Raw genomic sequence first — 26,300 nt, forward strand, 5'->3', positions numbered from 1 at the left:
AAGTCAGCCCTTCCTGTGCTCACTAAATGCCTGCACAGAGTATGGTGCCTGTGTGCTCTTCAGAAAGAAGCTGCAGCTTGGTGAGGCAAATGGCAAATCACACTGGGACCCAGTCGGTAGGACAAGGAGGAATAGGGCACTAGCTAGGGTTTGTGACGGATTGTGTAGCTGTTCAAATTCCCTACAATGACATGATTCCACTCTGCAGTCCAACCACTTTTTTCTAAAGACCAGTCAAAGGGCAAACCACACCTGTAAACATCAGGTGATGGATGTGAACAGGATGTTACACAGACTTTGCAGGACAGAGCTGCCCACACACAGTAAAGCAGAAGGAATCTATGTACCAAACAAGAGGCACCACCGCCCGCTTTTGTTTCAGGGCAGTGTTTGTCCAAACCCTTGCCCTGATATCCACCTCAAGCCATCTGTCTGTGCAGGACCTGTCACGCTCCAGGTATTCCAACAAACCTCTCGTCTCCTTGTTGGGAGGCTGGTTGGAGATAACCCCGTGTCTGTGCCAGAGCTCATGCAGCCAATCTGTTAAACATTACAGACAGACCCAGAACTGGGAGCGCAGTTGGAAACAGAAAAAAAGCCCTGAACTCAGGGAGTCCTTCAGTCAGAGCTTTGTGACTCAGGGGGGAACAGGACTGTGACAAATGAGTCTGTGCCTGTTTCCCACAGACGGCCAAGTGGTAATATTTGATAAAGCAACAAGTGCTGTCTACTGCCAGAGCCCTTCACACAGAGAAGACACGTTTCCTGCTCCAGGACCTTTATTAATGCACTTTGCTTCCCAGACATAGGGAATGCTATTTCCAGATCACTCCCAAGATACAAAATTACACCTCCTTCCATCAATTCCAAAATGCATTTATAGTTGCTTTGAGTGCTGCCTCCCTAGCTGAGTACTATCCAAGGCAGAATCTTCTGGAAACTGGACACAGTTGTCCCTCAGGCAGTAAAGCTGAAGGCAGGGGAGCAGGGAGGTGATGGCTTTTGGTCTGTGCTCAGTGTGTGCTGCAGAACCTCCCTGTGGGCTCAGAGGGGCTGTGTAGGGTAGAGGATGTTTTTGGGATGCCTTTATTTGTTGGGAGAGACCAAACCTATTCACAGAGCTCTGTCAGGGTCAAATCAGAGCGTTTCTTTGGTGCACCATGTCTGATAGTTCTCATTATCAGGTGGTTTGGTATGTGAGCTTTAATATCCACTTTTTTTTTAAACAAAACCAACTCCAAACAAACAAAAGCTAACCTGGCTGAGCAGTGATGGATGGAGCTCAGGAGCCTGTGTGACAGCAGCATTTATCTTCTCTCAGGTGATGGATGCAGGCTGTCGTCCAGCCCAGTGCTGGATGAGCAGTGCCCTTCACCTTGGCTGGACTAGATGTGGTGTGGGGGAGCATTTTTGCACATCTCTGCTTGCCAGGGTCACATCTGGATTACGAACAGCAAATCTCTGTGAGCCAGTGTATTCACACCCAGAAAATTTTCAGAATTCCTTAGCTGGCTGCTAATTGAATCATTGTAAATGAAATAAAATCTGTGTGCTCATCTTGGAGTTTGTTGAACTCTTAGTGTTTGGATAGAGTATTGTCAAATTAACAAATCCCTCTCGCTTGGGAGCTGAGATTTAAACTGGTATTCCTCTGATCAGGAAGACTGAGGTGAGAAAGAAATTGATTCTTTTTTTCCCCTAAGAAAAACAAAGGCAGTAGCCTTATAAAAAGGATCGGAAGACAGAATCACTTAGTTCCTGGTCCTGTGGTTTGCTTAAGCAATGTCAGGAATTTGGGGCAGTACAAATCAAACAGTCAGCAAATTCTGAGTGCCCCAGGGTATTGAAAAATGCTTCTGGGGAAGGCTGCTGATTGCATTATGGGTCAGTGCTTCACCATGTGTTGTTTCTGGTTGTTCTGCATTAAACTGCTCTGCCACTCCAGCCTGTAGCAGAATCCTGTGAGGGAGACCGATGCAAAGAGAAATCTCTGCTGCTCTGTGAAGAGGCCAACAAAAAGCTCAACCCCCTTCCTTTTTGTCCTAAAAGCCCTGAAACAAAAAAACCCCACCTGCTTGGGTCAATGATCCTGAATCAACTGTATGGCAGCACCAGCCTGGAAGCAGAAAAACATGACTGGGAATGGTGGGGGTGGCGATTTGGACCTCAGAGCAATTTGGAAGAGGATGTAGGAAAGGCAGAGGATCACCGCAGCATCTAAGAGGCTGATGGCCTCTCTGCTCACGTATTTCAAACCCATGTCCTGGCTTTGTGAGCCTGCAAGTGGAGTGCTCGACATCTGCTCCAGGGCTCCAGGTTAAATGGCCTCTCCTTCCCCAGCTCCCAGTCTGCTGAGAAAAAAATTGAAAAAGGAGATGGTGAAGTCTTGGAATGCATGAAGCAAGAAGCAAATGTGAAATCTGGGGAAAACACTGGCCTGTGAATATTTAAAGTGGAAAATGCAGCTCGTACTGGCGGAAATGCGGTTTCAAACTATGAATTTAATGTTGTCCCTTTGCAGGCATGTTTGGTGAGCTGGCCTGTGGCTTTTCCTCCTCTTTTATGTTAAGGACAGAAATATCTGCTGGGATGCTCAGCCTTGCTCCAGTGCACCCTGCAGTCCAGGAATAATCAAATTTAATTGCTTTTTGTGAGAAAAGCTACAGCAGAAAGTACCTGATTTGTAGCTTTATGGTAAATGCTAAAATTCTGATCCATAAAACGCTGTTCAACTGGGGTGTACTGAGAAGTGTTATTTAAAACAGGTTCTAACTGCGCAGTCTGGGGAAAAAACATGGTGTTTGGGTTTTGCATTTAAAGGAGGGATGTATGTCTGTGTGGGATGACTGTAACTTCCTCAAAGCAGTTTTGTCATAGATGTGTTGGGATAAAGCTTTTTTTTCTTTTTAAACAGGGTGACTGAAATAAGAGTCTCATTTCAGATGTCAAAAAAATCTTCGTGCAGTTCAACCCATGTATGTGGCAAGGAGAGTCCTGAGAGGACTCTGGATAAATCGTGTATGCTTTTGACAAGGAATTGAGAGGCCACTGATAGTTTCTGTTCTTAATTTACTTTCCAGAAATGCCTCTTTTTCTATAAACACTTTGCTGATGGCAAAGGGCTGGTGGTAGCTTAGTGTCCAGCAGGGATGGAGAAGACTGGCCACAGCGATGGAAACACCTACAGCAGCGTGGCAGCCACCTGTCCATCCCTCTGGTGGGGATGCAGGTGTGGGAGCTCCAAAATAATGGCACCCTGTGGATGTCACCACGTTATTCCACATGGATTTTGCACCACGGGTAATTTTTGGGGGGGGGGGGGGAGCAGCTGAATTATGGTGTTGAGGTCCCCACATTATCCCAGCTGGGGACTCAGATGTGTCCTCCTCTTTCCCAGCAAAGGGCAACAAGGCTCGTGATGGGTCTAGAAAATGTATTTTATGAGGAATGGCTGAGCTGGGTTTAGTCTGGAGGATGCTCAGCCCCTCATCGTTCTCTTCAACTCCCTGAAACGATGTTGTAGTGAGGAGGGGGTTGGTCTTGGAAACGGCCTTAAGATGAGACACGGGAGATTCAGATTAGATATTAGAAAAATTCTTTTCATTGTCCGTGCGGTGGAATAGGTGCCCAGGGAGGTGGTGGAGTCACCATCCCTGAAGGTGTTGGAAGAGGCATTTGCCGCTGGGTGATGCGGTTTCGTAGTAGTGCTGGCTTGATGGTCAGACTGGATGATCTTGAAGGTCTCTTCGAACCCTCCTGAATCTAAGATTCTGTGATTCCAAGACCCCGTCCCGCAGCCCCCGAGCGCGGCGGGGTAAGGGGGAAGATGGCGCCGGCTGCCCTCAGCGGCGGGGGGGGGGGGGGGGGGGTGGGCGTCGCCTCAGGCCCGCCCCGCCCGCCCGCGCTCCCTCCCTCACGCCCCGCCGCCATCTTGCCCGCGGAGCACCGGAGGGGCTGAGCTCCGCCGCCGCCTTTGCCTCTCCCCCTCCTTCCCCTCCGGCCGGGGCCGCCTTTTCCCGGGGCCGGGGGGCCGGAGTCGGCAGGTAAGGCCTTCAGCGAGGGGCACTCCCACCCGCTCAGCCCACTTCAGCCGGCTGTGTGGGGGCAGGACATCTCCCTTCTCCACACGGGGTTCCGACCCCTGAGGAATGGGCTACGTCGCCCTCCCCTCAGGGGATGGAGACCCTGTCTTGGGCGGCCCTTTTTTGGGGCTGCTCGGGCTCCCCGCAAGCCCCACAGGTGAAGGGCACCGGCATGCGGCTGCGGCGTGCCCGGGCCGCTCTCGGGGAGGAGGGATGGGATCCACAGGGACCACAGGGCCTGTGTAACCCACCTGGAGCATCTGAAGGACTGGTAGGGAGGTGGAAGGGTCTATTAGCCCAGGGGGATCGGTGAGTTTGGAGGGATGGGAAAATTCCCTGTGGGGAGATTGGTGAGAGGGTGCAGATTCCCTCCATCCCATGGGGTCTATTCCTTAGTACTATGGTTATCCCATCCAGTTATTCCTGCCTCTGTTGCTTTCTGTGTGGACATGCTCAGTTCATGGAGGCGTAAAGCCGTGTGTGCCCAGTAATTGTTGTGCTCATCATGATGTGTCTGTGTAATTGTGTGCAACACAAAAGGAAAGGCAGGAGTTTGTGCTGCAGCCTGTTCTTGATGCTTGTGTTCAACCGTGGAAGGTTGGCACATCTCAAACCAGAGGGTTATGGTCCCGTGTACCCCTGTGGAGTCATGTCTTTGCACATCTAATAAAGTTCTGTGAGCTTGCTTTCATCCCAACACCTGTTTGAAGGTTGATATATCCATGTGACTCTTGAAATGCAACTTCCCTGCCCACACACACCATAGCCCACTTGTAGCTGCTGAAGTGCATCCACAAGAAAGTCCTTGGCCTATAGTTATGTGAAGAGCAATGTTCACTGTTGCTTGTAAATACATCAGTATCTTATTGTGGTGTAAAGTGCACCCTCAGCAATAGTTGGGAGCCAACAACTCATCTTTTCAGATTTCATAATGCTCCTCATTTCTCTAATCCATGAAACAAGGCACATAATTGGATAAAAAATATGCCATCTGAGCACTCTGTGGATGCTTTTAGTAACATGGAAAGGTGCCTCCACGCTGTTCCCATCCAGGCACATAAGCAGGGTGCTCTCATGTGATGGTCTGAGACCTAAAAGCATTTCAGGTCTGTGCTCACTCTGGTGGATCCAAGATGGATCTTGAGCACTGTCATGAATATTTGATGTGTGATGGCCATTAGTTGACAGCTGGGAGTTGCAGAGAGTGAGTGAGCAGCAGAACAGAGAAACCGTAGCTAGGAAATGGGGTGTTTTTAGGTACTTCGTTTGAGAGGGATACAGGTCTTGCTTTAGGGATATGGGGGGCCCTTCTGGTTTTAGTGCAGTGAAACATTCAGGCGTTCTGGGGGCTGAAATGGTCGCTGTTTGTGCTCGGTCTCAGCACAGTTTGGATGTTTCTGATGACAGGCTGGTTTTCATTCACAGCAGTTGAGCAGAGCTCAACCTTGGCATCAACAGATTTTTTTGTCAGGAGGTTCCTGACTTGACTTTGGCTCTTCACGAGAGTGAATTGGGTTCCTCTGCCAAAGATAAACTGAGTGAGACTGTGTCTGGTTGTCAGGGAGGTGTGAAGGAGTTTCATTACAGACCTAGCCAGCTGTTCCTGTAAATACAAAACTCTTGTTTTTCTTTTGGTTGCTGTTTTGGAGTACTTCATTGGTGATACATCATCAGCTTTTTCTAACCAATTACATGTGCCTATTAGATAATTCTGTTTCTCAGCAGGGAGATGTTTACCAGGAAAGAAGTTACTGATTTAGCTGTAACTTTGAATTATGCCAGTCACATTTAATATTTTCAGTCCCCTACATAATACTGAAATGGATGATGAAGGATTGGATTATTTACACAGCAGAAGTGAAGTGCAGCAGGATTTTGAGTTGAATGCTGCTTCGATCTATCCAGGGCTGCTGGTCAATGTGATCCTTTCTTTCCTTTTATTTGACTAAAATTTTATAGTAGAAGTAACCATGAAAATGTGATTTACAAAGCATAATAAAAAGATGGAATCACATCAAATCCTTGGTGAGATTAGTGCCTTTATTTGAAACATAAAAGCAAATGATACTGATTTCCTCCTGATATTTTTCTCCTGTTTTCACAGGAGAAATATTGCTTTCAAAGAATGACAACAGCTGCTTCAGCAAGTGGATTTGCTGTGCAAGAGGTCATTATTTACAGCTGCCAGCTTTATTGAATTCTTCCTTACATTTCATCCTTATTTGTAAGTTTATAAGTTACTGCGAAGTGATGAACAGAGACTCAGCTATGGAAATAGATTCTTCTAGCCAGGACCCAGGAGCTCTTTGAAGCTCAATTCTACCTGACTGTCTTTGTGATCTTGGAAACATCAATAAACGTTGCTCAGTTCTGGAAAATGAACTGGACAAGCTGATGGAAAAAAGTATCAGTGTTATGGGATGATAGCCTGAGGAAAACAGTTAAAAAGGCAAAAACCTGTTGGTGCTAGAAGGGGATGTTGTCTTGGGGGATCTTTGGAGAGCTGTAGGGAAGCTATTAAAGGGGGGATAACAGATACTAAGGATGCTGGAATATCCAGGCTTCTGGGAAACTGCATTTTCTAAACAGAGAAAATGTGTTTATTTTTTGTGGTTTTTAACGTGGATTTAACATGGATTTGATCTCTTGCAGTCTTACAGAAGCGGCAAAACAACTTAGGGTTGATGTTTTGTGTGCCATCAACTGAAATTGGGGCCATCATGAATATCACCAAGGGTGGGCTGGTGCTGTTCTCAGCTAATTCCAATTCCTCATGCATGGAACTGTCCAAGAGGATTGCTGAGTAAGTAAGGTCTGCAGGGAATCTTGGGGTCTTGGGGTTATTCTGATGGGACTTGTTTTAGTGGATGCTTGATTTCCCTATTTAAGGAAAGTTACATGGGAAAACTGCCATGGTTTGCAAGAATATGGAGTGTGCTCTATTACAGATTGTATTTCAACAGCTCAATAACAAAGAGACTAACTCATGTTTGAATTGTTCCGTGGCAGGTTGTGATTGGCTGCAGCATTTTATAGGAAACACAGGGGCTAATTAATGTTTGGATAGTGTTAAATCATCATGGCAGAAGTTTTCTTACTCCTTGTACTGTTTTTTTTTTTTTAGGCAGGAAAACTACATCCCTCCTGCTCACTGTATGTTTTGGATGGGAACATTCCTTTAGCTTAAGTCCATGAATAGCTTCAGCAGAACTTTTAGGACTTAAGTAAATTTTTACTGTGCTAATTAGGATGTGTAACATTACTGGGAATATTGGACAGGATGGATTTCTTCCAGAGGCCTATTTACCCAGAGTTAGGTGTGATAGGGTGAGAAAGGGGGATGCAGAGGAACTCAGGTTACATGTGGAAAGAATTTGGGCCTGAGTGCAGAGTACACCCTGGTCTCCTTTTTGTAGTGATGGGGTCTTGCTAATGCTGACAAGGGATAAATACAGCAGATATTTTTCTTCCGTTATCCATAATATAGTGCTTGCTACTCTTTCCTCTTCACTCTGCATTGAGTTTTTTCTAGAGAAGAATTATTTAAAAGTGGTATTTTTAAGTATTGTGCACATGTAGGTTGCCACACGTGTGTGTGTGTGTATATATATATATATATATATATGACAGGAAATATATTAAAAATTAGAAAATGTTACATGCTTTAGTATTCCAGCGTTTTTCTCCTGCTTCTTGTCCTGAGCTTGACTTGAAAACAAGTTTAGCATAGTCTGGAGTGCAGCTTTTGGAAATTGTAGGTGCTTTTTAAAGAAATGTTCACTGTAATTACTGGTTTTATGGTTTGGGATTTTCTTTCCTTGGTTTTCTCCCACGGAATGCAGCCTTTTCAGTAACCGTTGCATTATATGGGATTTACATTGGTTTTGCCCTTCCTTTCCTCTTATTGACTTGCACCTTTTTTCTGTTCCCACAGGCGCTTGGGAGTTGAGATGGGGAAGGTTCAGGTTTATCAAGAGCCAAACAGAGGTGAGCATTTAGTTAGCAATACTGGAAATGTACCTGAGGCTGATCTGCATGTGTTGGTTCCCCTTTTCTTAGACTCTAAAAGGAGTTTTGCTCTTGCAAATATTACATATTTCTCTTCTTGGCAGAAACACGAGTGCAGATTCAGGAGTCTGTGAGGGGAAAGGACGTATTTATCATCCAAACAGTTTCAAAGTGAGTAACTGTTTAAAGACCCTGTGCTAGCATTTGATGTGGGCTGTCCATAGGAATGCTTCTGGTTTTCATTTTTAATCAACTTTTATGTTTGTGATATAGTGTAGTAAGTTTAGATTAACTAGATAGAGGCTTTTCTTTGTGGAGGGTTACTGGTTTTGTTGGGTTTTTTATATGTACACAAAGATAACTTTGGCATAAGCTAACTTCTGTTATTTTAATTTTTAGTGAATATATCTATAAAACCTTCCCCTTGATCTCTGCATTCTTTCCTTAAGTGTATTCTTTTGCTTATGTCGTTCTCTTTAAACTCTTCTCTTTTCAGCTCCCTATCTCTAGCACTATCACAAAGTTCTAGATGTAGGAGGAATGTTCCCTGGGCAATGTGTCCTGTGATTCAGAAATTCTTTAATTTTGTGTGAGAAGAACTTCACAAATACTTGGACTTTTTTTTAGTGGGAGCAGAAATAGTAGATCTGAGTTGATGACCAGGTCTCTAAAAAAGTGCCCTCTTCATCTCTTCATTTAGTGCAGAGAATAGATGCTAATTATTAAGTATTTAGCCTGTTGTTGGCTTGAACAATAGAGGAAAATGTTGTAATATATGATGTTTTCTTTAAAAATCTATGTGGAAAAAGTGATATTGGAGATGAATTATGGGCTACTTTGTTACAGCAACCTGGTATAACAAAAACTGCTGAATTGTCCAAAATAGCCAATTAAAGAAAAATAGAGAAGTGTAATTTTTGTGAAAAATTAAAATGCTGCATCCAGGGCACTTGTCATTCCGAGGGGCACAGCTGAATTCTTAGTGATGTTCACTCAGTCAGGATACTTTGGTATGAAATCCCTGGAGTGGGTGTAAATACTGTGTTGAATACAGGATTTTTGTGCACCAGATACAGAAGCAGATGTTTCTCATTGCAGGGATGTGAATACCACAATCATGGAGCTCCTGATCATGGTGTATGCATGTAAAACCTCCTGTGCCAAAAGCATTATTGGAGTGATTCCTTACTTCCCCTACAGCAAACAGTGCAAGATGAGGAAAAGGGGCTCCATTGTCTCTAAATTGCTGGCCTCGATGATGTGCAAAGCTGGTAAGAATGTGGCTGTCCTTAAATAATCAGGGCAAGGGGGGCTCCTCTGTCACCTTCCAGGTTTAGGGAGATCTGTGCACAAATTTGGACTCTGCTTAAAAATAACTGCCAAGCTTTTAATGTGTTTAAAACCTACATAAAAAGGAGAATGTAATTAGAAGTGTTTCCAAATGATGAGCTCATGAAAAACCCAAATTTGGTTACAACCATTTTACATTGAGTTGTGCTGAGCTGGCAGAATTAGTCTTCTGGGCTGAGCTGCTTTGGACTGTGGTATCCACCTCTCATAATACCATCCTTTACCTTTCTCACAGTCTGGAACAGTTTTGCCTTGTCATCTCTGGCCTGTTTTTTACTTGTTGGATGAATGCACTTTGTCCTTTACATTTGAGACCATGTGGGAGAATGAGATTATTCATTTTCACAGCCTTCAACACATTTTCTGCTCCTTTCCTTTCACTCTCATCCCTGGGAAAAAACAGGCAGTTATAACAAACTGTGTGATCTGGGTTGTTATTTTGGGAGAAGTGGTTTTTGATTAGGAGTTTGGCCCATTTTTCAGGAGTTCAAAACTCTGATGAGCATGCCAGGGTCTTGCTGTGGGACATGGGACAAATCAGTGCTTCCATTTTGTCCCATGTCCAATGGAGAAGGATCTTGCCTGCCTCAGTGTGGCACTGCAGAGTCAGTTATGTGCAGTGTTCTGAGGTTCCTTTAAAAAAGTCACTGTAGAAGTCTCAAAACATGTTAGTGCCAGTGTGCTTAAGAGAAACATAATTTATTATGTACTTTCACTTAGTGTTCTCATGCAGCTTAGAGATTTTCTGGATAAACTGCAATGAAGTGAAACTTAGAAAAAGAAAGTATCTCTTCTTCTCTCTTACTGTTCTTGATGTGCTTCTCTGTAAGTTTTATTATTCTGTTCTAAAGGACTAACTCATCTTATTACCATGGATCTACATCAGAAGGAAATTCAGGGTTTCTTCAATATTCCAGTTGATAACTTGAGAGCATCCCCATTTTTACTCCAGTACATCCAAGAAGAGGTGAGGAAGGCCTGTTATTCCAGTTCGTTTTTTAAATTATTTTTTTGTCATGTCTCAGGGCATCTGAAACAAATACCTCGGAAAAGATTAACTCTTCAAACTGAATTTTAAGGGGGGAAGGGTCATGTTGGGGTAGGGAGTGGTGTTGGGGCTGGTGGTTCTTCTCTTCCCCGCGTGTTTAACTTCTGCTTTCATGAAGAGCTGGTGTCTTCTTACTCATGCAGCGATGCTGTTTTTCTTTTAGATATATTCCCCTAACACTGAAAAAAAATAGGATTTTCTTGCTCTTGATGTTCTCTTCCTTTCCTATTTCCAGTTTCCTTGACATTCATAGGATGGGCTGCTTGTGTGGATATAAATTTAAATCATGTAATAAGAAACACTTTGGAGATTGTAAACTATGAGAGAGCCATTGATTGTACTCCGAAAGTAAGACTGGTGGGTGGAAATCTTACCCACTGTTTGTTCAGGCTGCATGTCTTGACTTGAGGAGCTTAACTTGGGATGATCTGTGCCTCCATTTCTCCATCCTATTTTTATAAGGGTTTTGAGAAGTGCTACTGGTAGATTCACTTATACAAAATATACAAATGATAATTGTAGGTATAAGATGCACGTTAAGCCTCTGACTAATGGTAATTTGGAATAAAGCAAGTGCTTTCTTCCTGCTGAGAGAAAAGGTTTAGCTCACTCTTGCTTTTGAATCCAAGCTTTTTCTTTTTATAGAGATAGGAATGCCTCAATGTAAAAAACAAAACACACCCCACCCCGCCCCCTTAAAGAAACCCAAACCAACATGATTTTGTTATGACAGTATTAAAATCTGTTTGGGGAATCAGTTACCATTTGAGTCTCTTATTATCATTTCATTTGGTAATAGAGTCAAAGAGGATGGCAGAACAAAACTCCAGGCTCTGGCTTTGGCACAGTCATTCATCTTGTGTTTGAGGAGAGAAGCATTGCACATTGTAAGCACTTCCTAACTTAAAAGAACAAAACTGGAAAACCAAATACACAGATGCAAGACAAAGTTGTGCTTTTAAACGTTGCTTAGAAGTGTGGTTTATGGTTGATAACAAGATCATGGTCCTGATTTGGTCTTGAAGCACATTTTGATTCCTGAGCTTTTAATGGTTTATACAGAATTGTTGCAGCTTTGAGTCTGGCACTGCTGTGCAGTCTAACAAATGACCATTTGTAGAGATCTGAAGTATATGTAGAGAATTCTTGAAAGATACTTTCAGTTCTTCATCCTTCTGCTCATCCATGAGGGGACTTTCTAAAACCAGAGTTAACTGAATGGATCTGATCACATGGGATCTATACTGGCAAGTACCTTCACCAGCCAGATCATTTATAGTATTTTTGCTTAAAACTTTGATCCCTTGCTGCTCAGGAGGAATTTAGTATTCATCTCAAGTTCCTGGTGGCCACAGCTTGCTGGATATCCTGCACTGGGAATGCCAGAGCTTTCAAAGCAGAGCGAGTTGTGATGGGATATACTGAGGAGCATGAAAGGGAGTCTGGTTTGATAAGAATGAAGGTCACTTAAAGAACATTTCATTGAACGTTATGAGAACGAGGGCTTGTAGTTGTTGCCTGTTGGAAATTTATTCCTAGATGTGAAGAGAATCACTTGCTGTTCTGGGATGAAGACACTCCAGTCAGTAAAATCCTGTGATATTAAAATTTTCCTCTGTATGCCTGGCAGATGTTGGATACTTGGTGGCTTCTCTTTCCTTTGCGCGTGTGTTAATCCCAGAGTGACGTAGCCCTTCGTTACATGGACTTGTTGACACCTTAATGTCTTTTGGATGACATTTCTGACTTTCTGACTTCATTTTTGAAGAGCTGAGAACTAATTTGGTAATTTGGCAGGGGAAAAATGAGGCAGTGATGTCTGAACAAGATCAAAGCCTTTATTATGTCAAGTGACAGGCCCTGCCTTGTCCATACCTTCCGTCATGTTAATCTTTGTAGCCTCTTGTATAACTCAGTGTTTATAAAGGACAGAACATGCTGAATTCCCAGTTTATAGGTGGAGTTACTAACATTGTGGATTATTAATGTTGCCTGACGTCCTCAGAAAATTTCTTATTTTCAGTTGGCTGAACCCTTGCCCAAATTCAGAACGTATTTTTTCTTTCCCATGCCCATGTCAGGTAGAGCTTTTGGAAATATTCAGCCAGTGCAGTGTGTGTGTTTGAGGATAAGATTGTGGAAGAACTTACTTTGCCTGTGTTTGCAGAAACCCCAAGTATTTCTGTGCTCTGAAATGGGTATTTGACATCTGCCAGCAAGGTGGTGAGCTGTAGGACAGGGTGTCATCCCCACAAATCTGTGAAATTACATCCCTAACAGATCAATTTGCAGGTATTTAGTGAAGAGTCTTCCATCCCTTAACGCTGGAATTCTGAGGACTGGGCCTGCTCTGTAGGACTTTGCTGTGATTTTTGGATAGGATGATAGACAGGTTCTCTTTAAGCTGCTCTCCGTAGAGATGGATCATCCCAGGGCAGCACAGTGAAGGAAAAGGCTGAGTTTGCAAGGAGTGGGGTAAGATGAGATACCAGAGGGAATGTAGTTGTAGTTGCTGTTGGAAAGGAGGACTGGAAGTGTGAATGGTGGAATGCTTGAGAAGGTACAGACAAGCAAGATGAGTCTGATGTGGAGTCACTGTTTGCAGGGAAAATGGAGATGAGGATAAGAATCTTTTGAGAGATGGGGACTAAAATGCACGTTAAATGTGGAACAGGAGTCTGGAGTGAAAAACCAGTATGAGAATGGGGCAGGGGCAGCAAAAACTGAGGAGCAGACTGTGCTTGTGAAGCCTGACTGAAACACCTGTGAGATCTCAGAGGGAAACCCAGACTTCCTGGCCTCGTCCCTCTGGTGCTGTCAGCGTTTGCGGCAGCATCTCCTTATGCTGACACCAGCGTGGAAGAGTTTGCAGCACTATGAGACTGTGCCTCCAGGATCAGTGCAGTGACTGTGGAAGTTCTCTCCCTTCTGATCATCCATAGAAAGAGTCAGTGTCATGTGATGGGAGAGGTGTGACCTCTCTTGGGGTACTCTGTAAAGCAATAGGAAATGGTAAAATGCTGGTTTTTAGTGATTAAAGACAATTTACGTTGAACAGGAAACTTTTCTTTGATGGTTTCCTGGTTTTTTTAACACTTGTGGGTGTAACCCTGATGTCCTAAAGCAGTTACTTTTCTGTTATCTGTACTATAAAATGGGGTTTATGAAGGGTACAGTTTGAAGTTAATATGTGAATTTTCTAAATACCTGTTTTTACTGAGCTGTCAACCCTAATCATGTACCATGGATTCTGAGGTTGCTTTCTTAGGTAAAATGTTCAGTGCTTAAAATTATTCTGGCAAAATAAACTTCTCTGATTCTTACTGAGTTTAAATTTGTCTAAAGATATGAAGTAGACATTGCTATCTGTTATTTACTACAGATACCAGACTACAGGAATGCTGTAATTGTGGCCAAATCTCCTGCGTCTGCAAAGAGGTGGGTAAGATCTGCTCTCTTGCCTTAGAGCAGGAAATCTGTCGGGATTTTGTTCTTAGGATCAAGTGAAGGACAGATATCCAGTAATTAGGAGATGCAGCCTTCACACCCCTCCCAATTCTGCTCTGTCAGCTGTGTAGTTTTTACATCATCACTGTAATCATAATAAATCTAAGGAGAGTAAAAAAAAAAAAAAAAAACAAAAACACACAAAAGGATGGGTTAAATCGATGCAGTGCTTATGGTAAAGGTTTTTAATCATGTTATATTTGTGTGCATTTACATTATAAATTTCCTGCTGTAAATGAGGAAAAGTGGCTGGAAGTGTAATGCCATTAATCCAGATGAGTTTCTTAACATGGGCATAACTAAGAACATGGTTGATCAGATCCTAAATACAGATGGTGAGACTGGGTTTGCTGTTTGAGATGATTGTGTTTGTGAAGTCTTTGGTGGTTGAATGACTGTTCTTAATCCATGAAGCTTTTTAGTTGACTGTTCCTAAACTCTGGAATTACAGTGCTGTCAGCAGGCACTGCAAGAGCTGGATGATGGTTTAAGAGATGCTGTATTTGCTGTGCTGACAAACCAAGAGTTTGTTGAAAAGTTATTTAGACTTCCATACCAATGAATTGTGATACTCTGTGTTTTTCTTATTTTATGTAGCAAATCACCTTTTGTCATCTTTTTCTCCAACAGTACTTTTTGTGATTTCTTTTGTTTTGGCCAGGTAATTTTACATTTGTTTCTTTTCCATTTCTTGTCCACAGTGTCAGTATTGCCTCTTGGGTGGAGGCAGGTGTTTGTTGCAGCATTTTAATGCTTATCCAGTAATTGTCAATGCCAGCAAATAGATGAGTTGCACATCACACAGTGATTTCTGGAGGAGAGGATCCCAGAACTGTATTGTTTAGCTTCTTCACATGTTCCTATGAGTATTTAAGGCAGTATTTGAGGAGTTACATTGTATTGGGAGAAGGATGATTGGATGTTTCAGCCTAATCCAGGCTGAAAACAATCTAGGAAAAGACTTTTGATGAATGCCTGCTTGTGAAAAAGAACCCATGCTTGGTGAAGTTCAGAATGTCTCTGTGGTTTCTGAGCTCACTGGAAGATTAATAAATCATTTTACTGTTACTTTGAACTTTATTCAGTTTAATACTGCATTTTAAGGTAATTATTATGGTTTTATTGATACGGTTATGCCTGCCAAGTCGTAACTCTTAATGTTTGGAATAATAATTACCTGTAATTAACTACTTGCAAAAATAGTATAACTATGATAACCACAGGGTGGAAGATTCTTCATTTTTAATTAAATGAGTATCACGATGGGCAAATTATTCTCTGGACTTTTGATTGTTTGGATAGTTAAACAAGGCTTAAGGATAGAGGTGGTGATTCAGGCACAGGTCTGAGATGCTGATGTTAGAGCAGAGTGAATCACTCTGGATCTGCTGGGCTTGCTTGGACCAGAGGAGACTTGGATGGGTGGCTTAGGCAGGATCCCAAATCCTTGGGTGTGCAAAGTAAAGTGGGATGGATGTGCTAATTTGAATTTGCTGCTTCCAATATCTGGGATACAAATTCCTATTTTCCTGACTCTCTGCTTTTCCCACTCCCCCAGCTAACCTTACACTTCTTTACAGAGATTTCTAATTTTAGTTGAAGAAATACTGCACTGTGAAGGAACTTCATGTCAGCTAATTAAAAAATCCAAGCTGTTCAACTCCAAGTGTGGTTTGTCAGGCAGAATGATCGTCTGGCTCCCCTTTTCCATAGGGTATCTCGGGTTATGTGTCAGCAGGTCAGGGATATTGTCTTGATTTAGTACTAAAATAAACAGGTGAACACTTGTTTTCTCTTTTCATGTGAATATTTTTTTTCCTATTAAATACAGACAATCCAGACATCAAGGCTGTTCTTGGTTACTGTTAGATGTGTCCTGCTAAAGCATGGGATCCCAAGGATGTTGAAGGCTAGGAAATGTTATTTTGGCTGCTGGGCAAAGCAGAAGGGAGTAGTCAGCATTTTGTGACTTGCAGCATTTATCCTGTTGCTTTAAGGCCCATATGGGCACTTTGAAGGTTATTCTGACTTTAACAAACCTGTTAAAAACAAGATACTGAGAGACTTCTTCCGTGAATTCTCCTAAAATTTTAGGATCATTTGACTTCCCTCTGAAACCTTAGAAATAAAATGGAAATAGATTAGGATTGTACATATGTGAATTATTTTAAACTTAACCTTTTTCTGGGTTCTTTTAACCCTTTCTCTGCAGGGCACAGTCGTTTGCTGAGCGCTTACGGTTGGGAATCGCCGTGATCCACGGGGAAGCTCAGGATGCTGAGTCTGACATGGTGGATGGTCGGCACTCACCTCCTACTGCCAAATATGTAGCTGCTATCCACCCCAGTCTGGAGATCCCCAGTAAGTAAGTGTGTGTGGGAAAGTGTTACCTCTTGTTTTCGTGGGTTTAGGGGTTGGGTCTGGCAGGGATGGATTGTCTAAAAGGAGTGGTTCTTCACAGAGAGAGAAAAAAAAAAATCTTTCCTAGTGGGGGGAAAAAGATTCTTTCTTGCTTGAGTATGGGTGTGACCTACAGCTGCACCACCAAAACTGCAGTGCATAAACCCAGCTTGGGTGACTGAACTGGTTGTGTCTGCAAGCCACTCTGTTTCTGTGTTGAAATTAAGAATTAATAGAATTGGTAAACAATTCAGATATAAATGAATATCGTTAATGTTTTAATTAAGCTTTAAAAAATTATTTATGTATTAGAATCCTTCTGGTTTTCTCAATAATGCTGTTGAAATAGTTGCTGCTTCATGTCTTTAATAACTCCAGCAGCTATTTCCATACTTGGAAGTAAATTATATAAACTTTTTCCTTTCTCCTTTCTACCCCTCTAAAAACATTTACCATTAATCAGTGCTGATTCCCAAGGAAAAACCACCCATCACAGTTGTTGGAGATGTGGGAGGAAGAATAGCTATCATTGTGGTAAGTGAGATGCCATCACTTCTCATAAATAATATTAAACATGTTAAAGTTTTAGAAATCGAGTAGCTGTTCTGTATCAGGCACTAAACTTTGGTTTCTGGTGGACTTCTGATAGCATGGAGCACCATTGAGCACACTCACAAAGCTGACTGGGAGCAATGAAAGGATCCACTCTGGAAAGCAGCATTTGGACCTTGTTTCCATGAGTTTCCACTTCTACGTTCCTGGAAGTGTTCAAGGCCAGGCTGTGTGGAGCTCTGAGCAACCAGGTCCAATGGAAGGTGTCCCTGCCCATGGCAGGGCTTGGAATGAGATGATCTTTAGGGTCCCTTCCAACCCAGGCCATGCTATGATTCCTTGATTCACTCATGATTTCTCTAAAGCAGAGTGTAATCTCTTACAAGGTTTGTCAAGGAAAAGGGCAATTTTCTGATAGTTTGGGGTTTGTTACACTTGGTGAAGCTGTAGCGTTAGTCAGACGTGTTGTGTTGATCTGTCTGATGTGGTGAACCCTCAGTGACTCTGGGATTTTGGCAGGATGACATCATAGATGATGTTGACAGCTTTCTGGCTGCAGCTGAGACCCTCAAGGAGAGGGGCGCCTACAAGATCTTTGTCATGGCCACCCATGGCCTGCTGTCCTCAGATGCTCCCCGGCTGATCGAGGAGTCTGCCATCGATGAAGTAAGTGTGGAGTCTGAGCTCTCATCAAATTATTTGGGGTTTTTCTAAACTAGCAATTTTCTCCTGATTTGTTCATTGAAATAAGCTGGCTTTAAGGATTTAGATGGGAGGTTCCTGGATTCAAGCTTTCCCACTATGGAATTGTGTGCTGGAATATTAGCATCCACATGTCCTTAAATTATAGCAGTGGGAAGTGGTGAGATGCTGGACTGTCAGTATCAGCACACCTTTCCCTTCAGTGGGTGGGATATTTTTGTCCCTTCCTCTGGGCCTGTGTGGCAGAATGAATGAAAGGAAGGAGGGACAGTGCCTTTAGTATCCATGGATACATGAAATCTCTGGCAACACATGGCTCTTCCTAAGATTGTGACCCTGACAGTAATGTAAAATGTTGTTTTGTCAGCCAGGGTGGTTTTGTGGGATCTGTAAAACTCCCTTTCACATTTCCAATATGAAAGGTGGAAAACATAACAGAGATACATTTTCGTGATCTCTTTTTCTTCCTGTAGGTGGTTGTTACAAACACAATTCCACATGAAATACAGAAACTTCAGTGCCCTAAAATCAAGACTGTGGATATCAGCATGATCCTGTCAGAAGCCATTCGCAGGATCCATAATGGAGAGTCCATGTCGTACCTTTTCAGGAATATAGGAGTGGATGATTAATGTTTCTTCCTCTAAAGAAACACTCCGGGCCAAACTGGAAGCGAACAGAGAACGAGCTGTGAAGCGTCGTGCTTACTTTAATATTTCCATTGAGCCACTTCTTGTTTTCTCTTGGTTTAAGTATCAAGGTAGAACAGTTTTTAAGACTTTTTGGTTTTTTTTTTTTTTTCCTTGGCAGGGTTTTTTGGGGGGTGGGTGGGATAAACATTTTACAAAAAACTGTTCTAGTTGCTTTTAGGTTAGTTGCACTATACACAATGGAAAAATCCCACAAAACACTTGAGGCAAGAATTTGGCTTCTAAATTAAGCATTCCTTTTCCAAAGCTGCTTGCTACAAGTGCTTTAAACGATAACAAAATGAAGTGACTGTATAATATTTGCATTTTAAAAGCCAAAAAGGTTGTACTGTTGTATGCAGTTCAGTGATTTTGTAGGAGTGCTTTTATAGAAAAGCATATGGAATATGCACCTGTATTTATTTTCTGCGACAAAGAATAAAGACTTGTTTTGTGTGAGCTTTCTAAAAATGTTCATGTGCTGGTCCTTTGTCTTCTAAACTGTGTGTCCTTAAGTATGGCAGGTGGATGTCAGGGAGCAACAGGGACTTGCTCAGTGCTGCAGGTTGCCCAGAGAAGCTGTGGCTGCCCCATCCCTGGAAGTGTTCAAGGCCAGGTTGGACGGGGCTTGGAGCAACCTGGTCTAGTGGAAGGTATCCCTGCCCATGGCAAGGTTTTGGAACGAGGTGATCCCTCCCAACCCAAACCATTCTGTGATTCTTTGACTTGGGAATTTTGTGGGCAGGGTGTAGGTTCCAGCTGGTAAAATCCAAGTCGGCTCATAACAGGTAAACTGGGGGGGTTTTTTTTGAGGTTTCTTGCCTGCCCTGAATGTGTTGATGAACTAAAAAAGATGCCATAGTGCAGAGCTGAACTTGTCCAGGTTTGTTTTCCCAGCTCTCCTTGGGCAGGTGTGGGTGGAATGGCCAGCTGACTGCCAGGCAGCTCCCAGTCCCAGGGACTTCAAGTTCCTCACCTGTTGCAAAGAAAGCAGTGGTGGAACTGATGAACATTTAGAGGTTGTTTGGTTTAATCTTTCCGTCATGTGCTACAAATGAGTATAAAGCTTTTGGCATGTTCAGAAGTGAAAATTAACCTTTGTTGACATCGTTTCTATGTTGGAGACAAACTTCCAAGGACTTTGGCAGGTTCATTGACTTTGAAAGATAAAACCAGGTGCTTTCCTTAATGTTAATGGATACACCAAGCTGACTTATTGACACGTGTGGGTACTTTGGATGTGTTAATGCAGGTCAAATTCCAGCCGAGCACTGAGGGGGAAGGTCGGTTCCTCTCACGGATGTGCAGAGCTGCTCCCGGTGCTGCCACGGCTCCTTCAAAGAGAGGAGAGCTGCTGACCTGACTCAGTGATGGGCACATTAACTGAGCTGTGTTTATTTTGTTAGTGAGACCTTGTGGAAGTGTGCTGCCACTTGGGAATGAGCCAGCCAAGCGTGCAGCGCAGCAAACTGATGGCTAAATATCCAAACCCGTGGGTGCCTGTCTCGTGTTGGCTTTTAAAGGAATAGCTGTGTCTCCTCTCTCCAGAACTCCCTGACAGGAGGGTGCAGCCAGCTGGGGGTTGGTCTTCTCTCCCAGTTAGCAAGTAAAGAGCAAGAGGAAACAGCCTCTAGATGCACCAAGAGAGGTTAGGTTGGATATTAGGAAAAATTTAAAGGGAAGGGTTGTCAGGCATTGGTACAGGCTGCCCAGGCAAGTGGTGGAATCACCAGGGATTTAAAAGCAGTGTAGATGTGGCACTTGAGGACGTGGTTTTGTGGGGGTGCTGGATTAATGGTTGAACTCAATGATCTTAGAGGACTTTTCCAGGCTAAATGATTCCATGATTCTGTGATCTCTTCTGTGGGGGTTTCTCCTGGTCAGCCTTCACTGCTGTGCCAGGCTCCACTTCGGGCATTCACCCAACTCCTGTTCGATCTTTGCTTTTAAACATAGAAACCCCCCAACTTTGTCTAGTTTCATGCAGAGCAATTATATTGATGAGGGCTTGGGAATTTGGGAACAAACTGCATCCATGAGGCTGGATTGCTGGTCCTTTGGCTATTGATAGTATTGGAGTGGTGGAAAGGAAGGGAAGAACATGAGGCATCACTTGGACATTTTTCAACCCTGCTCATTTATGAGACACCAAAATCAAGTGATTTTGGCTCCCTGGGGAGTGGAGAGGGGTGGGAAGCAGTGGAGGCCAGGCTGCCCACCCAGGTACCTTTGGAAGCACAATTCCTACTGCTGGGCTGTTTAATGATAAATGCCCTTGGGCTGCTAACGAGTTACTAATTCAGTGACTGTCCCTGTGAGGCTGAGGATGAGGAAGGAGGCAGAGGAATGATGGAGCTCAATTCCACTGCTGGGTCTGTTACCCCCTCACAGCAGTTCAGCATTGCTGACCTCGTTGTTGTAGTGGTTTATTTTTCCTTAAACGTTGGCGTGGGAATATGGGTAAGAGTCTTTTGTTCCTTTCTGCTTTCTTGTTTGAATAGTTTTCTTTTCAGGGCTGGCTTTTCTGTGTGGAATTTCTTGAATGCTTTTATTGTTTTCTTGTAGTTTTCACTTGTGTATTTTGTGTTGTGCTGTGTGGAGACAGGCTGGGAGAGCTAGGGGTGTTCACCTATTGAAAGAGAGGTCTGGGGATACCTTAAAGCCCCTTTCAGTGCCTAAAGGGACTCCAAGAGAGCTGGAAAGGAACATTGGAGTGACAGGACAGGGGGAAATGGCTTCTCACCACCCGAGGGCAGGGTTAGATGGGATGTTGGGAAGAAATCCTTTCCTGTGAGGGTGGAGGGGCCCTGGCACAGGTTGCCCAGAGAAGCTGTGGTTGCCCCTGGATCCCTGGAAGTGTCCAAGGCCAGGTTGGATGTGGCTTGGAGCAACCTGGGATAGTGGAAGGGGTTTGGAACAAGATGAGCTTTAAGGTCCCTTCCAACCCAAACCATTCTGGGATTCTGTGACTTGCTCTGTTTTGTGTAAATCCTCTGCCCCTTTCACCCCCTATGGAAAGGCTCCTACAGCCTGGGAGCAAGGTGGAATTAACCATGGAATTAACCAATTAACCATTTCTCCACCAGCCTCTGTCTGCGGGGTGTGAGCAGCTCTGCCCCTTGTCTATTACAGGGTGTTGAGCCAAATGCCCTGATAACAGCCCTGATAGCAGAAACAACCGTCAGCTACAGCAGTTGCAGATAAAGACTCTCCAGTCACATTTATTCTGCCTTGCAGAAAAATCCTGGCCAAAGCTGGGTCCTATTAGCCAACCTGTCTGCTGGGGATGGCACGAGGACAGGTACATCCTCCCTGCTTCCCCCTCTCCAGGTGCTTCCTTTGCTATTCATGGCTCCAGGTACCTGGGGTGCAGCCACCTTTTCATGTAATTAAGCTCAAGTTGCAGAGCTCCCATTAATTATCGAGTCTCCTGTCTCTTGGCTTCTTGTCTGGGAGACTTGGGTCCTGGTGACTTGTCTGGGTTTTTAGGGAAAGAGTGCCCTGTGCTGATCTTTCCTCCTCCCAGTCTTCCTGCAGGGTGAACAGGAACACTGTCAGTGGCTATTTCCTTGCTGGGAGAGACATGGCCTGGTGGCCAGTAAGTACAGACAGACCTCTGTCCCTCTTGTGACACCCTTGGCACAGGGACATCCCCACCACTGCCACGCTGAATTCCCTCCCTGCTTTCTCCACTGCTTGCCCATGCTTTCTGTCCACCTGCTCCTGCCAGAATTTACATCCTTGGAGCTGCGTTTTCCTTCTCATTGCACAGTTTGCTGGGTCTTCTCGCAGGCTGCTCTGAACAAGGGGAGGGATCCGTGGAGCCAAACTTCCATCTCCACCATTCCTGCATGCTCCTGCTGACTCCAACAAATTGCATGTCCCGAGTTTCTTTTTTCCCCTCTTATTTCTGTATGATCTTGACAAGCTGGCTGTAGGTCCTGTGTCTGGCACTGGCTCCTTGCACAGGGCCACCTCCAGCAGGGTGTGAGGCCACTGTGGCAAACACAGCAATGTGTGGCTCCTCATCCTCCTGGAGACAAGAAAGTCAATCCCAAACCCACCAGGGATGTCCAGATGAGCTGGGTTGTGGGAGCATCACGTTCAGCTACCTGAAGTTTACGTGTTAAGGGATTTTCTTGCTAAATACACACACATCCCTCATCCCACGTGGGGGCTCTTTGGCCACACTTTACTTTTAGAAGCAACTGGAGCCCTGTTGCTCCAGTTCAGACATTATTTTTTCCACCTCCTTTTCCTGCATTATCCCCTGGGGAAGCACCAAAGCTGGTCCAGCTGGCACGGCTGCCGTGCCAAGCCGCGGGGAGCCGGCCTTGGGCCACGGCACCTGCGAGCACCTGCAGCACCTCCTCTGCTCCCCACAGATCGGCGCCTCGCTCTTCGCCAGCAGCGAAGGCTCCGGGCTCTTCCTCGGCCTGGCCGGGACCGGCGCTGCCGGGGGAATCGCTGTCGCCGGCTTCGAGTGGAATGTAAGAAATGTGCGGTGTGATTAAGACAATGAGTTCTGTCGCAGCAGATGGGCCATTTCACAGTCTCGAAAGGTTTGGGAGGAGCCGTGCAGGGGGTAATTAACACAACCCTGCTAACTCAGCTGCTCCAGTCTCTAAAGCATGTACTGTGAGGCTGGAGTCAGCTCAGCTCCACGTGCTCAGGGAAAAGGACAATTTGGAGCCCAGTTCTTAATCCAGTCCCTGCAGGTCCCAACAGGGACGTGACTGAATAGGTCACCCATTCTCTGCTTCCCCACACGTTGTATCCAAAGTCCTTGGGTCCTGCAGAAAAAAAAAAAAAGGCATTTAGCTTGTGTGGTGCCCAAGGAGTTGGTGGGAAATGTCCAGTCAGGAGCTGAAGGGCTGAGGGAAGCGGGTTCCTGCTGGCAGGGGTGGGGGGGGGGATCTCCACCATGACCCTGTGCCTGTCATCTGAAGCCATTTGGAAGTGTAAATGTGCCCTTGAGGGTAAGCCAGAGCTGGGTCAGGAGCAGGGGCAGCTCTAGCACTGCAGTCAGTGTTGAGCTGCAGTAGGATCCATTATTTCCCAGTTTTTTCTGGTTGTGCCGTGTTTCCCCTTCCCAACAGGCGACTTATGCTCTTCTGGCACTGGCCTGGGTGTTTGTGCCTGTCTACATCTCATCTGGGGTATGTACAGCTGCCCTGAGCCTGCTGTGGGGAGCGTGGCCTTGGACAGGTCCCCCACTTCCAGGAATCCCATGGGACTCCTGAGTCCTGCTCTGGGAATAACACTGTCCCCTTGCCCTCCCAGGACCATCCCAGGAGGATGGGGCCTGGGCAGGGCAGTGATGGTTCTCCCTCCCTGGCAGATTGTCACAATGCCTGAGTATCTCCAGCGGAGGTTTGGAGGGGAGAGGATCCAGATGTACCTCTCCAGCCTGTCACTCCTGCTTTCCATCTTCACCAAAATCTCGGTGAGTAGTCCCCCTTTCAACTCTGTGACCAATCCTGGACTTATTTCCAGCTCTCAGAAGGTTATTTTTGGGTTCAAACCTTGTGTAGCCAAACTGGGGGAGAGCAGTTACTGCAGGATGCTCCAGGAAGGAGTGGGACAAAAAGTGGGAGTTTGTGGGCAGGTGCTGTGTGTGACATCCCAAGAATCCATAGGCAGATCCAGCAGCGATGGTCCTTTCCAGGGCCGCCCCGATGGACGTGTGGCTGTGTGTCAGGATTCCCAAACTTGCCTTGTAGCAGAGGTTGTGAGTGAAACGTGCTCAGAGGTTGGGCTGCATTGCCTGGGTTTGTGTCCATGCTCTGGCAGTGATGCTTTCTGGCATTCCCAAAGGACCTGGCAGAGCTAGGGACTGAGCTGGGAATATATATTCATTCCTTCGGGGCTCATGGGTTTTCTGAGGAAAGGAAGCCTTGCTGCAGCTAGAAGCTCTTCAAGCCTGTACAGAATGTGCCTGATTTCCAGGCACTTTTCCACAGGGATGTTTCCCCCTCACTTTAACCTCATTCACAACTCCCCGTGTGCAGCCTCCGCTCACGCTGGTAACCATGGGAAGAGTTTATCCGAGGTAAAACAGCTCAGGAGCCTGTGATACCAGGTCTAGGGCAAGCAGGAGAGAGCCTGGCACAGACAGCCCTGGGGGGCTGGAGACAGCGAGACAGAGATCAAGAGCAAACAGCTCAGAAAAGCTGGAGAGAAACCTGCCGGAGGGAGCAGTGCTGCTCTGATGGAACAGGTGGATCTGACCCGGGCTCTGCCGCGGCTAAAAGAAATGTGCTTTTGCAGATGACTGGCTGCAAGAAAAGAGCTTTTGCACGAGCAGAGGCTGTCTGAGGCAGGAGGGGCGCTGCTGGCGCCCACATCGAGGCGCTCAGCGTCTGTCTCTGCCTTCACCAGCTCCAGCATCTGTGAAGGCACCATCGCTCCCTGCACGGCGGTTCTGCAGCCCCAGGCCCTGGGCTGAGCTGTGGGGGGAGCTCTGGCTGTCCCTCCGAGGGATGTGGAGGATGGAGCAGCCCAAACCGGGCTCTCTGTGCACATCCGTCCGTGCTTCATGCAAAGGGAGAGGCTGCATCCGCCTTGGACAGAGCTCAGCGCTGCTGATGGGAATCCCTGGCTTCAGGAGAGCCCTGTCTCTCCCTCCTGAGCTGCTCTCTGACCCTGGACAAGGCACTGTGATTTGGGCTTAACAGGCAGGTTGCAGAGACATTGCAGCCCTCTCCACAACCCTGCTGGCTCAGGGCTTCCAGAGTGGCAGATGTGGCACTGGTGACTCTGTCGCTGCAGCTCTGCCCTGTATTTCCCCCCACAAAACCATGCTCTGTCCTGCTGGAAGGCATTCTTCCACATAACTAATATTCTTTATATCCTAGTCGTATATGGTGTTGGAATCCTGCAGCATTATTCCTGAAAGCATCTTGGTAGCTTTTGAAGCACCCATTCAGTTTGCAAGTTTGGACAGTGACGCTTGGATCATTCTCTTATTGTCCTGATATCCAGTAAACTCTTGTAACTCACTCCCCATATGTGTCACATCTCCTTCCTGATCCCAGCAAAGATCCAGGAGGAGCTCAGGAGACATGCTGGAGCACGTGTGAGTCTGTGGTCCCTGGTTCTGTGATCTGTGGGGTTCACACAGGTCCCTCCTGGCATTAAAAAGGACAGGATTTCTGCTGGGATAATTTGTTCTTGCTGGTCTGAATTTGAAGAACGAGATCACTGTTAGTTTGAGGTTGTCTTTCAGTCTCTTCTCAGGCATTAACCCATGTCCCCTCTTGTCTCACCAAATGATGTCCTACTAAGCTGTGGTCCCTTTGGTTTCCAGCCTCTCCATGGCTTTGCCCAGAAGGGATGGATGTCCTACAAGCTCCTTTTTAGCTTGGGAGGTGGTTGTGGTGTCACCTCTTGCCTAACACCAGATGAACCTGCGGTGACCCCTGTGCAGCGCCTGCTCCCATGGGAACCTCAGCGGCTCTCCGGGCCCTTCTCACACAGCCTTGTGTTTGGAGCTCCATGGACACTCCCAAACTCCTCTTCCTGAGGCTTTCCTCAGCCAGTGCTGTCATTTCTTTGGTCTGCTGAGCTTTCTCTGATCTCTGAGTCAGGCAGGATGCAACAGAAGAGGAATCAGGCTAATAAGGGGATTATCTTGGCATCTGGCTCCATTCAACAGTAAATCCTACAGACAATGGCTGTTTCCAGCAGTGGGTTGGGATGAGCGTCTGCAGACACGCGGGGCGTTGCCAAACTGGCCCGATGTCCCCATCCCTGTGGTGGCCGCAATGGGGAGTGTGGGAGGGAAGTGTGAAACTCAGAGCAATTAGGCAGGGCTGTGACCCGAGGCGTTTCTTTGGTCCTCGCTGGGGGCCGCCTCAAAGCCCAGGATTATCTGGGTTTTTCCTGCCTCCTCTCCCTGCAGATGCTGTGTTTACAGCCGGATTTTGCTCTACGTTCTCCCAAGCTGTGACACTGCATCAG

The 26,300-nt window shown here is 45.4% G+C and overlaps 2 protein-coding genes across 2 annotated transcripts in view; both read left to right on the plus strand.

The window, feature by feature from the left end:
• The first annotated feature begins 3,923 nt into the window (after positions 1-3,923).
• Positions 3,924-18,792, plus strand: PRPSAP2 (phosphoribosyl pyrophosphate synthetase associated protein 2). The gene is made up of 12 exons (XM_082292497.1): positions 3,924-4,043; positions 6,187-6,306; positions 6,735-6,885; positions 8,017-8,069; positions 8,195-8,261; positions 9,189-9,361; positions 10,292-10,407; positions 13,871-13,926; positions 16,208-16,356; positions 16,859-16,929; positions 17,467-17,613; positions 18,123-18,792. Exons 3-12 carry the CDS (start codon positions 6,767-6,769, stop codon positions 18,279-18,281), a joined length of 1,110 nt encoding a protein of 369 aa, XP_082148623.1. The 5' UTR covers positions 3,924-4,043; positions 6,187-6,306; positions 6,735-6,766; the 3' UTR covers positions 18,282-18,792.
• A 1,892-nt stretch (positions 18,793-20,684) lies between these two features.
• SLC5A10 (solute carrier family 5 member 10) overlaps positions 20,685-26,300 on the plus strand; it is a gene marked incomplete at both ends in the record, with an annotated part of 38,252 nt that continues 32,636 nt past the window's right edge. The window contains 5 exons of the mRNA XM_082292543.1: positions 20,685-20,798; positions 21,865-21,936; positions 22,724-22,828; positions 23,438-23,497; positions 23,680-23,784. Coding sequence (XP_082148669.1) covers positions 20,685-20,798; positions 21,865-21,936; positions 22,724-22,828; positions 23,438-23,497; positions 23,680-23,784 — 456 coding nt within the window. The remainder of the gene's footprint in view (positions 20,799-21,864; positions 21,937-22,723; positions 22,829-23,437; positions 23,498-23,679; positions 23,785-26,300) is intronic.

The sequence above is a fragment of the Coloeus monedula genome (genome assembly GCF_965178545.1).
Source record: "Coloeus monedula genome assembly, chromosome: 16".
In the NCBI taxonomy this organism is placed as follows: domain Eukaryota; kingdom Metazoa; phylum Chordata; class Aves; order Passeriformes; family Corvidae; genus Coloeus; species Coloeus monedula.